The sequence below is a fragment of the Populus euphratica genome, unplaced genomic scaffold (genome assembly GCF_000495115.2).
Source record: "Populus euphratica unplaced genomic scaffold, PopEup_1.0 scaffold3624.1, whole genome shotgun sequence".
NCBI classification, from domain to species: domain Eukaryota; kingdom Viridiplantae; phylum Streptophyta; class Magnoliopsida; order Malpighiales; family Salicaceae; genus Populus; species Populus euphratica.
The window spans coordinates 1-10,717 of record NW_011503428.1 but is presented as its reverse complement, the minus strand read 5'-3'; the positions used below and the strand labels follow the sequence as shown (position 1 = coordinate 10,717).

The window sequence follows — 10,717 nt, the reverse complement described above, 5'->3', positions numbered from 1 at the left end:
ATAAAAAAATAACTAGTTATTAATAATTTAAATTCAAAATATATTTTTATTTTATTTTGAGATATTTATCAAGAATTTGGTGAGGTTTTTTTATAATTTTATAAATTTTTATTTTTTTTTCAAATTTATTAATTCTAATAATTTTTTTAAATCTTGATAATGATTTTTTTCTAATTAATTATATATATTTTACTGGTTTGTTTTGATTATACTTAAATTTTTTTTGATGTTTTGTTTTTAGTAGAGTTATCAAAATTATCATTTTTTTATGACTATATGTATTTTTATTTTAGATTGAATTATGAACAAAATAAAAAGAATTTATTCATTTTTTGAAAAAAACTATTTATCCACTAGTTGACAGGTTGATTTAATTTATTTTAACTCTTCTTGTTTTGACAATAACAATTGAACAGACTTTCTTATTAATGAAAATTATTAAAACAGAACTTCATAATCATAGAGAGGATATTTTCTTGCAAAATATTTGTTTGTTTATATAGTAAAAAAAATTATTAAAAGATTCACAATTAATATAATAATTAATGATTTCTATTATATGAAAAAAAAAGAGTATAATTAAAATAAATAGGTAAGAATTATTTTTTATTATTTTTTACTTTATTTTAAAGTTTATCAAATATAAAATAATGATTTACTTTAGTTAATATTTTTTATATACTTTGTATGTTTATATTTGAGAAATATAAAGACCAATAATATTAAAATAATAAATGTATCATAAAAATAAAATTAACTTTATTTAGATTTAATTTAGTATTCCTCTGGACTTTTTACTTTGTAAAAAAAATTATTACATGTTTGTAATAAATTATTTAAATAAAACTAAACTATATTAGTTTTTTTATAACCCATATATATTAAATTAAAATAAATATTATGTCTTGTTAGATTATTTTTAACTATCCCTAGGAAATAATTCTAGCACCGCCCTGCGAACATCCTTAATGTAATTTGACCACTGAAGAGTCATCGATGGCGGCTTATTAGAGGTGAGAAGCCATCATCACTCGCGAACCTAATTCTCAAAGCTAACGAGTTTACTAATGAATTTTTAAGTAATGTTCTTCTCCGAGCCTAGCTAAATTGGCCTATAAGCATAAGAAAATTGGCTCTGCCTCTTTATTAATTAATTATGAAACACCTGTGACCCCACGATAAATAATCCTTTGTTTAATAACATAAACAAGGTAACCGTTACACCATGAAACTCAAAAAACAACCTTCTTCAAAGTTAACAATTTAATTTGAATTAATTTAAAAGAATATTATTTTAAAATTTTTAAGCAATTCAAGAATTATATATACATGGAGTTCCAGTTAATTTTCATAAGCCCCCCTTGGATCGGATTAATTTTCAGGCCGGATTGGTTTAATAATATTGACTTTCTTACCATCATCCACCCAATAAACCACCACCACGTCACCAAAATCAATTTCCTTAAAGCCAGCAACAGTCATTTCTACCACCCCCTTTTATCCGCTCAACTAGAGAGTTCTAGAATCTAGACCCTCCTCCTCCTCCTCCTCCTCCTCCCTGTAAAATCCCCAGTCTCTCTGCAATCGTAAAAAAAGATACACCCTAATTTGCATGAACAACAATCTGTCAAGATGACCGAACCGAACCCACTGGTCTCGCCCACAACCTCCCGGTCCGTAACCGAAACGGTAAACGGCTCTCACAAGTTCGTAATACAAGGCTATTCACTGGCGAAAGGAATGGGAGTAGGAAAGCACATCGCGAGCGATAATTTTACGGTGGGAGGGTATCAATGGGCGATTTATTTTTACCCAGATGGGAAAAATCCGGAAGATCATTCAGCTTATGTGTCCGTTTTTATCGCGTTGGCTAGCGAGGGGACGGATGTTAGGGCTTTGTTTGAATTGACGCTTGTTGATCAGAGTGGGAAAGGAAAACATAAAGTTCATAGTCATTTTGATCGGTCGCTTGAGGGTGGGCCTTATACGTTGAAGTATCGCGGTAGTATGTGGTAATAAATTTGATTTTTGAGTTTAAATTTCGTGTTTTTTTTTGGTATTTTTTTGAAGTGGCTGCTTTGTGTTTTGTTTGTTTGATTGATTTTTTTAGAAGTAATGGGGTTGCGTGAGGAGAATGATAGTTGATTGTTGCGATCGCGTGTGGTAATTTGAATTGGTGTTGAAAAGAGCGCTTCTTTCTGTTAATGTGGGTGATGGTGTGTTTGATTGGTTTTTGAGAGGGTTAGCTCTTGATATGTTGCATAGGATTGGTTTTCTTATAGTTTTTTTATGTGATTAGCTTATGTGAGATGACAAGCAAGAAGAATTGTGGTGTCCAAGTTGTTTTTTCATGTAAAAATTTGGTTCTGGTTGGATTGTGTTACCCGGTTAAAATGGTGTATTGTTTTGGTATGTGGTTGATTCATTGCTTTTCGATGAAGTTTGATGAAATAGTTCTATATAGAAATGCTCAAGTGATACGTTAGGTGTTGTTGATGTTGAATAGCATTGTTCCTTTGTTGGGTTTATTTAATGAGGAAGAGAAAAGGAATATATTGTGAGAGAGCATATAGATACTGCTCTAGTTTGTGTTTTTTCTGTTAATATGTTTAGAATTTCTGAAGCATTTTTTATGGTGATATTCTGGGGTGTATATTGAATGCCTTTTGGTCTAACTGGTGTCTGTATTAATTATTCATGGTTGAATTTGTGCTATTGGTTAATCAGACATCATGTGATGTGTAGAATTTCTTTTCCTTTGGGGAAGATTTTTTTTGTCCTATAGCATAGAGCTAAAGGGCTAATTCCTATAAGCTTGATGGTGTTCTTTGAATTGAAAAAAGTTACCTGTAAGGAGATCTTTAGTCAGTGAAGTCCAGGTTCTACACCTCTACTGAATTTGAAGGGATATTGTTTGTAATTCACAACCTGTTCTTCACTCCATTAATTTTTAAGGTATAACTAATCTCTGTGATGCTGTCTCCAATTCTCAAATCATAGAGGTCATAGTAGTCATGGATCCATATTAAGATGGAAATGACATCTTTTACTTCTGTAACAACTCTGTGATTAGCATGCCTTCTGTAGAAATCATTCTTTAAGTATAGAAAGTACACACCAGCTAACATAGACTGTTAAATGCTGCTTGACTCTTCTGAAAATTTAGGAACATTTTAGGGTGCTGAATATTCTCTCTCTTTACATTCCATTCTAGCTTATAAGGGTTAGGCTCATCAATGTTTATATTTACCTTGAAAAGATTTTCGAGAACTTATACAATTGAAAATGTAAATCAGCTCTCTAATTGATGGATGTTTGGCATTGATGATTAGGAAAAGAAGAGCACCTCGAACTTGGGATGTTATTCCACTGTGTGATGTGGAGCTTGTGGTTGAGCATCTTACTTTGAGTTTGTTAGATAATCTGGGCACTCCTATTATATGTTTTACTCCAAAACACTTTTGAAGTCTTTGGATTTGGTTTCTTTTGCATCTTGCTTTTCCTCTATTTAACTTTCTTGTTTTCTTTCTCTTTAATGTTTTCATTCCTTTGATAATTATTTTTCTTCAGAGTGTTCCACCTTCTCTATGTATACTTTCTGTGAACAGGTGTTGAAGTTTAATTAACTGTCAGAAACAGAAAGCACTGATAGTGCACCTTTATGGTACCAGGGCTCTATCCCAGCTTTCTAGTATGATTTTGCATAGCTTCAGCAATAGTCATGGCTAATCTTTTATTTTTGTTTCTTCTGCATTTATGCCATCTTCCTTGCGTTGACTTGAGAGTTAAGACTAGAATTTTGATTCATTTTATTTAAGTGGCCCCCTTTTCTTACCCTCTTCCCTGCTTTATCTCTATTATTTCCTTTGTATGTTTGCCTCCTTCTGCTTGGTGTGGATGTGTAAAATGTTCAATATATTTGAATTTCAACGTCCCAATTTTCCTGATTTTTGAGATATATATTTGAGACAGGCTAGGTCCTTATTTTGAAATGATTCAATGGCAACTTTTGGACTTAGATGTTTATACTGTCTTGTTTTCTTTAATGTAGGGGTTACAAGCGATTTTTCAGACGAGCAATGCTTGAAACATCGGATTACCTTAAGAATGATTGCTTGAAAATTAATTGTACTGTTGGAGTAGTAGTTTCTGCAACAAATTGTTCCCAGTTAAACTCAATTCAGGTTCCAGAGTCTGATATAGGAGCTCATTTTGGCATGCTGCTCGACAATATGGAAGGTTCAGATGTTATTTTTAATGTGGCAGGGGAAAAATTCCATGCTCATAAGTTGGTGTTGTCTGCCCGATCTCCTTTTTTTCGATCTAAATTTTTTGATGATGGCGTAGAGGAAGATGAACAAGAGATTGTCATTTCTGATCTAGAACCTATGGTTTTCAAGGTGATTTTTATTCCCATAAGATCGAATCTTTTAAAGGCATATTGGGTCAGGATTTGTGTTCTTGTTGGTTTTCTGTGTTTATTTATTTCCTTATGTGATTCCCTCCAGGCTATGTTGCACTTCATATACCGAGATACTCTCACTGAAGATGTGGACATGGCAACTTCTAGCTCTTCTTCTGACTGCTCCGTGTCTGAAACATTAACAACAAAGCTGCTAGCTGCAGCAGACAGGTATGGTCTGGACAGACTCAGACTGATGTGCGAGTCTCATCTCTGCAAGGATATATCTGTGAATTCTGTTTCCAGCATCCTTGCCTTGGCTGACTGTCATCACGCAACAGAGTTAAAAGCTGTTTGCCTAAAATTCGCTGCTGAAAACCTTGCAGGTAATTTCTAGTCTCCCCTTTTGAATTTCCCTTACCATTCATTATTTAGAGAATTGTATGACTGTCAAAATAAACAGTGTCAATTGAGGGGATAGGCTAAGGGCCTTTGTGAAATCTAGCTGTGAAGGACTGTATAAAAATAAGTCCTCTGCATAAATATGTTGCCAAGTCATCACTTGGTGGTGGTAGGAGAAGGACCTCACATCAACCTTGTTTTGATGTAGCTTTGGAGGGCATAAATTAACTGCTTGGCAATCATGTTCCACTTCATACATCTGTGTAGCCAGGCAAAATTGTCTTAAATTCGCACATCTAAAATGCTGCTCTTCATAGTGTGCCCAACTTGTACGGGAAGATAATGAGGAATGAGGACTGAAGTAAATGACGTGGTATTTATGAGGGAAGCAAATGTTCCCACTGGAGTATTGTGTCAAGGTTTTCACTTGAAACTTGAAAGCATCACATAATGCAAACTATTGCTATGAACCACAGGTGTACATTATATATCGGTATCTCCTTTTATTCATGAACTGCACAGGTGGAAATTTGAGATTTATAGATATGCCTCATTGTTCAATATATGATGAATTGATGGTGCTTGATACGGTTTTCTCATCTCCTTTGGGCATCATTACTGCAGCTGTAATGCGGTCAGATGGCTTTACCTACCTCAAGGAGAACTGCCCGTCACTACAATCAGAGTTACTGAAGACGGTGGCAGGTTGTGAGGAGGATTGCAGCAGTGAAGGCGGAAAGTCGCGGAGTGTATGGGCCCAGCTTTCAGATGGTTGTGACACCACTGGCCGAAGAGTCAGACAAAGAACCTAGTATCTGGACATCCAGCTGATCTTTGTAAATGAGAGTGATGACGGAAAAAAATGCAGAATAGAAAACAAAAAAACGTTGTGTAACATAGGAGGGCCTGCCATGTTTTTCAGTTTGAACTGGTGGTAGATTGCGGGTATGTATTGTAAGCTGTCATGTTGATAACCATAAGCTGTGTTGTTTACTCATGTTCTGAGTATGTATGGAACATGGCTTGTGAAATTTTCCCTTTCCCTTTTCCCTTTTAACATGCTAACAAATTCTGTGTTTCTCAAATAGAGAGAAACAGCCTTAATTACTAGAAATTCCTTTCCTTTCTGCACATTTTACTCCCTTTTTCCATGTTTGGACTCGTCGAGCAGGAGCACAAAGTGCATTTGTCGCCATGCCTGCTTAGAGCAGCTCTAGAGAATGTTCCTGTTCAGTGGCTGCTGGTGTGTTGGTTTCAATTCATGTTTGGTGTATGCTTTAAACCAAGTCTGCTGCATGGATTTATTTCAGGTCTCAGGGGATGGGAGAGATTCGAAAGTAACCAGCATTCACCGTATAGCAAGCACAGTTAATCAATCTTGGCTTTGGTGGGATCTGGTGTGTTTATATATATATATAGAGAGAGAGAGGATAAAAAAAAAACGACTTAAGTTTTTTTAAGATAATAAAATAATAATAATTAAAGTTGACACAATTATATCTGAATTAGATTTAATCAAATCAATTATATTATATTATATCTCATGAGGTTACCCGGTTAATTTTGAACTTGATTTGAAAGCAAACCAAGCTGGGGTTAGGCTTCGGATTGACAAGTCATTGAGTTAATCCTTCAGTCTATCAAATTTAAATTTGGTAACTATGGTTTCGGTTTCAATAAAAGAGGAAATAAATCAAAAGAGGATATTTGTAAAGCAATTAGCGACCAATTATTAAAGCATTAGAAGGTTAAAAAGTTTCTGGGAAATGTTTATTGTTTTATTATTTAGCTTTTTACTCGAATGAATGCTGAAACACCTTTGACTATCTATAGTCTTACATCCTAGCTAGCCTAATAATCACTCTAATTACCTCCTCGAAGCTCCTGTAGGCTTCCAGCTACGTGCAAAGAACTCTTTCTCGAGGATCCATGGCCCATGTCTAATATCCTAAACAAATCCATAATTAATCATTTCCATGCTCTTTTAATGAATATTCAAGGTCGATGACCAAGTAAACCCTAGCGGAGCCAAACCCTGGCTGGAAATTCTTCCTCCCCAAGGAACTAAGACTCCTGTATATATATATCCTAATACGCACCCCCAACCAATCGCATAACATACCAAAATTAATCTTTAATTAGACTGAGTTTTCTTTAATTTTGTCTCCTCCATACATCCACATCCACAATTTTTTGACTTATCAAATTCATAGTGATTACCGCTATGCTGCTTTGGTGCGGTTCATGCACTAGACGTTGCCCAACTTTTTGCCAAGAAGATTCCGTGTGAGTATAATTACACAGGTTCTTATAATTATTGTTTTACTATTGTTATTGACAAGGCTAATTAAAGGCAATTAATTTCTAATTATATCTATGATTGTATTTAATGGACTGCAGGTCGTGTTCCATATGTGGTAAGGTTCTTAGCATGTTGAGTTGGCATAGAAGACTCGATACAAGAAATCCAAGATTTAAGAGAACCTGCAGAGGTAGAAGAAAGAAGATACAAATAAACGATGATGAATCATGTGTTACTAATCAAGAAGCCTCTGTAAATATAGATGAAGCTTTATCGAGTACTGCTGAAAAGCCAGTTGTTATGGTGAAGGATAAGGATGATGCTGTATCGAGTACTGCTGAAAAGCCAGTCCTTAAAGTGAAGGATGGTGGAGCAGATTAGAGGTGGGAAAGGAGAAGATGTTAATTATGAGCAAAATTTGGGGCCTAATTCTTGATTCTCTTACTGGTTTTCAGAAGAATTTTGATTTGTTTAAAGAGTACGGCCGGCTTGAACAATTCAATTGTGGATTATCATTAACCTGTTTGTTTGTTGCTTCATTACCTTCTCATTTTTCAGCCCTTTTTAACAGGGGAAAACAGAGACCAATTCCCATTGCTTCTTACTGAAAAGCTTATGAACTGTTTGCATCCCAAAAACTTGAAAGTATCAATTCCCATTTAAAAAAAAAAAAATTGAAGAGAAAAAGAAGAAAAACAGACGGAATAATCGAATAAGATGGGTGCGAGCTTGTAAAGACAGTCAACTAGAACAGAACATTCTTGTACAGTGGCACATGTGTTGACCTTAATTTAAGACTGGTTCATCTTTCCATCTATATGCCCTAAAAGTCACGATTTCTGAAAAGGGTTGTCATCTATCAGCTAAAGCTAGTCACAATCATAAATAACCTTGGCAATCTATCTATATATATATATATAATTCTAAATCCTTTGTTAGGTCTAAAATTATGCAATAATATTAAATATGTGTTTGTTTTTGCAGATAAGATTATTCTTTAAAGGTTTTTTAATTGATTTTTACTTAAAAAGAATGTTAAATTATTTCTTTTAATTATTTTTCCAATAATTTTAACATGTTGATGTAAAAAATTTTAAAAAATCATTTTAAATATATTTTCAATTAAAAATACTTTTAAAAAACCTGCTTTACCAAACACACACAATATCTTCTCCACCTTTTAATTCTTCTTAATCATGAATGTTCCGAGTGCAACATAAACTTCACTCATCTTGATCAACATTTTACATATGTATCATTTGAGCTGACTGGAAAAAAAGAAAGAAAGGAGGCGAAGACTATTTGGAGCTGCCATGGAAAGGGATCCTAGCTATATTGAACACGCGCGCGCATATATATATATATCATTTAGATAAATCTAGGGAATCAAATGTGTTTTTTTTTATTGTAGCATTTAGTTACTGTTTCAATATAAAAAAATCAAGATAATTTATATTTTAAAAATATATAAATTCACTATTTAAGAGAATTTTATTATGCATGTCTCGTAAGAGCAGGAGTGCCTTTGTCTGGTAAGGGCAGGAGTTAGGCCTTGAAACAGCATCTATCCCAGAGCACTCATCCTAATTAACTAACAGCCCTAGTTAAGATTCCAGTCCCAACAATTGTCGTATATATCTCCAAAATGATCAAAACCAAACCATCGTGGTGTTATGATGATCAGTTATGGCCCTATAAAGACTAAGCAAGACTATTAATTTGTTCAGATAAACTATATGCATGAATATGTATATATTTTATCAATAGCCTTTGGAGGATGCGAGGGGTCGACGAAATCAATTCATTCAAGTTGATAATCATCCCCTTTTCTGCATAAATTCTTGCAGAACCTTTAAGAGGGATATAATCTGGAGGAATATTTCCCATTATGAGCATTCAAATAGTGTAATGTTGAGTTGCATAAAATGCAATGAAATCAGAGAAATCCTCAAGAATATATGTAGAGCATATATAAAAGTGATATTTTCTATTCTTTCGTGGCCTATAAATAAAGACTTCGACATGTAGAATTGGCATTGCATTTGTAGCATATATATGAATTGAGAGAAGAGAGGTCTAATATGAGGATCAGAGTGATCTTGTGTGGAAGCCAAGGATGACTTGCCTGAGCATTTCAGGAAGGTTTCTACATGAAAGCTTTTTGTTAGTTTTTCAGGAAGTCAACCTAGGCTTCCCTATAGTCTCTTCTTTCTCATGCTATGCCTTTCTCTTCTTCCATAACAAGATCAAAAACATATAAAGGGTATGCATTTAGACATTAATTTGATCGATGCATTACGTTGTTCAACATATTATTTTGCAGAATCCATCAAGGTTTACATTATATTCTTTGATTCAGTGGCCTTTTCCGTATACACTTACAATGTTAAGTTAGAATGGCACCTTAGAGGTTTAGGCTTTTTTTTTTGGCAATGCGGTGCACTCCTCTTACTCTTGCATTTCTCTAGCAAAAACACTGAAAATAATGTCTTTGTTGCTGTGAACCATTTTGTTAAACAAATTAACCTCATGCAAAGATCACTTTACCTCTGAGAGAAGCTCATCTTATTTTTCAGCTTAGAAAAAAGAAGAAGTAACCCTACTATTATAATCTATAGTAATCCAATGCGTATCTACATTAGTTTTCAAGTTTTTTCAATGCACGAGAATCATCCTATTTCACATTCGCTTTATGACAACTGTCTAAAAATTGCCATCAGCTTTGAGATTAGGTCAAAGCATCCTTGGATCAACAGGTCCCGGAGGATCGAAAGAAACTGTAAATGGTCCAGGCGGGCACAATTGCTGAAATTTCAAATGGAAATTACGCGATCGTTTCTTCATATCCTTTCCACCGCTTGGAGTCTCTTAAATGAGAACCTTCCCATGAATTCACCTGATACAGCATGGAAACTGAGGCTGATATGATTGAAACAAATAAAATGATAAACAAGCTGGACACAGAGAGAGTGAGTGTAAGCGCATCATGTAACCTTTTCAACAATTCATGCAGTTCACGAAAATATTGGTTTGCGGAGACGAATGTTCATGGATATAGCTCTCATTTTGGCTTCATTGGGCATGAATCTTGAGCATTTGCTTTTTGAATAATTTCCAGCTTCTACGCTTCAATTTCCACTAGTATAAAAAAGCAAAGAACAGTTCCTCTGAAACGACGAACCTAGTCAATAAACTCTCCCACTTTCCCTCTCAATAAACAGTTAGATGACACTTGTGTAATTAATTGTAGCTTTTTTCTTGTGATTTAAAAAATAAAATGATTTGAATATTAAAATATATGTTTTGTTAAAATTATAATTAAAGTTATTGTTTAACAAAAAGTATATTTAGAGGTGTTTTTTAAAAATTTATGGTTGAAATTAATATTTATAATAAAATAATAAAAAAACAATGTATTAATTTCTTAATTTACAAATATATTTACGTGCGTTTGATTGTTAATACATTCTAAGAACACATGCAAATTATAACACTGTTTTTTTTTTTTTCATTGAACTTACTGTAAATATTACGAAGATAAGTATTTTGTTGTGCTTTACTTGCTATTAGTATAATTTTTTAAAAGATAGTAATTATTAAGGCTGTATCTG

General features: G+C 33.8%; 2 protein-coding genes across 4 annotated transcripts; both read left to right on the top strand.

Moving 5' to 3' along the window:
• Positions 1-1,475: 1,475 nt before the first annotated feature.
• Positions 1,476-5,913, top strand: LOC105119816 (BTB/POZ and MATH domain-containing protein 4-like). Of its 3 annotated transcripts, none has more exons than XM_011018009.1 (4): positions 1,477-2,009; positions 4,052-4,400; positions 4,509-4,788; positions 5,429-5,913. In XM_011018009.1, exons 1-4 carry the CDS (start codon positions 1,633-1,635, stop codon positions 5,614-5,616), a joined length of 1,194 nt encoding a protein of 397 aa, XP_011016311.1. In that variant the 5' UTR covers positions 1,477-1,632; the 3' UTR covers positions 5,617-5,913. The 3 variants fall into 3 exon arrangements, with proteins under 3 accessions (XP_011016309.1, XP_011016311.1, XP_011016310.1); XM_011018008.1 differs by having other exon boundaries at positions 1,478-2,012; XM_011018007.1 differs by having other exon boundaries at positions 1,476-2,012; positions 4,052-4,788.
• Positions 5,914-6,691: 778 nt separating this feature from the next.
• On the top strand, positions 6,692-7,787 carry LOC105119815 (uncharacterized). Its single transcript, XM_011018006.1, has 2 exons — positions 6,692-7,090; positions 7,205-7,787. Exons 1-2 carry the CDS (start codon positions 7,029-7,031, stop codon positions 7,485-7,487), a joined length of 345 nt encoding a protein of 114 aa, XP_011016308.1. The 5' UTR covers positions 6,692-7,028; the 3' UTR covers positions 7,488-7,787.
• The last annotated feature ends 2,930 nt before the right edge of the window (positions 7,788-10,717 follow it).

What these genes read in the sequence shown, in the direction of transcription:
- LOC105119816 (XM_011018007.1), top strand. Translation starts at nt 1,633, where the DNA reads ATGACCGAACCGAACCCACTGGTCTCGCCCACAACCTCCCGGTCCGTA. An exon ending in AAGTATCGCGGTAGTATGTG is followed by an intron (nt 2,013 to 4,051) that starts GTAATAAATTTG and finishes TCTTTAATGTAG; the next exon opens with GGGTTACAAGCGATTTTTCA. An exon ending in CGCTGCTGAAAACCTTGCAG is followed by an intron (nt 4,789 to 5,428) that starts GTAATTTCTAGT and finishes TCATTACTGCAG; the next exon opens with CTGTAATGCGGTCAGATGGC.
- LOC105119815 (XM_011018006.1), top strand. Translation starts at nt 7,029, where the DNA reads ATGCTGCTTTGGTGCGGTTCATGCACTAGACGTTGCCCAACTTTTTGC. An exon ending in TTTTGCCAAGAAGATTCCGT is followed by an intron (nt 7,091 to 7,204) that starts GTGAGTATAATT and finishes AATGGACTGCAG; the next exon opens with GTCGTGTTCCATATGTGGTA.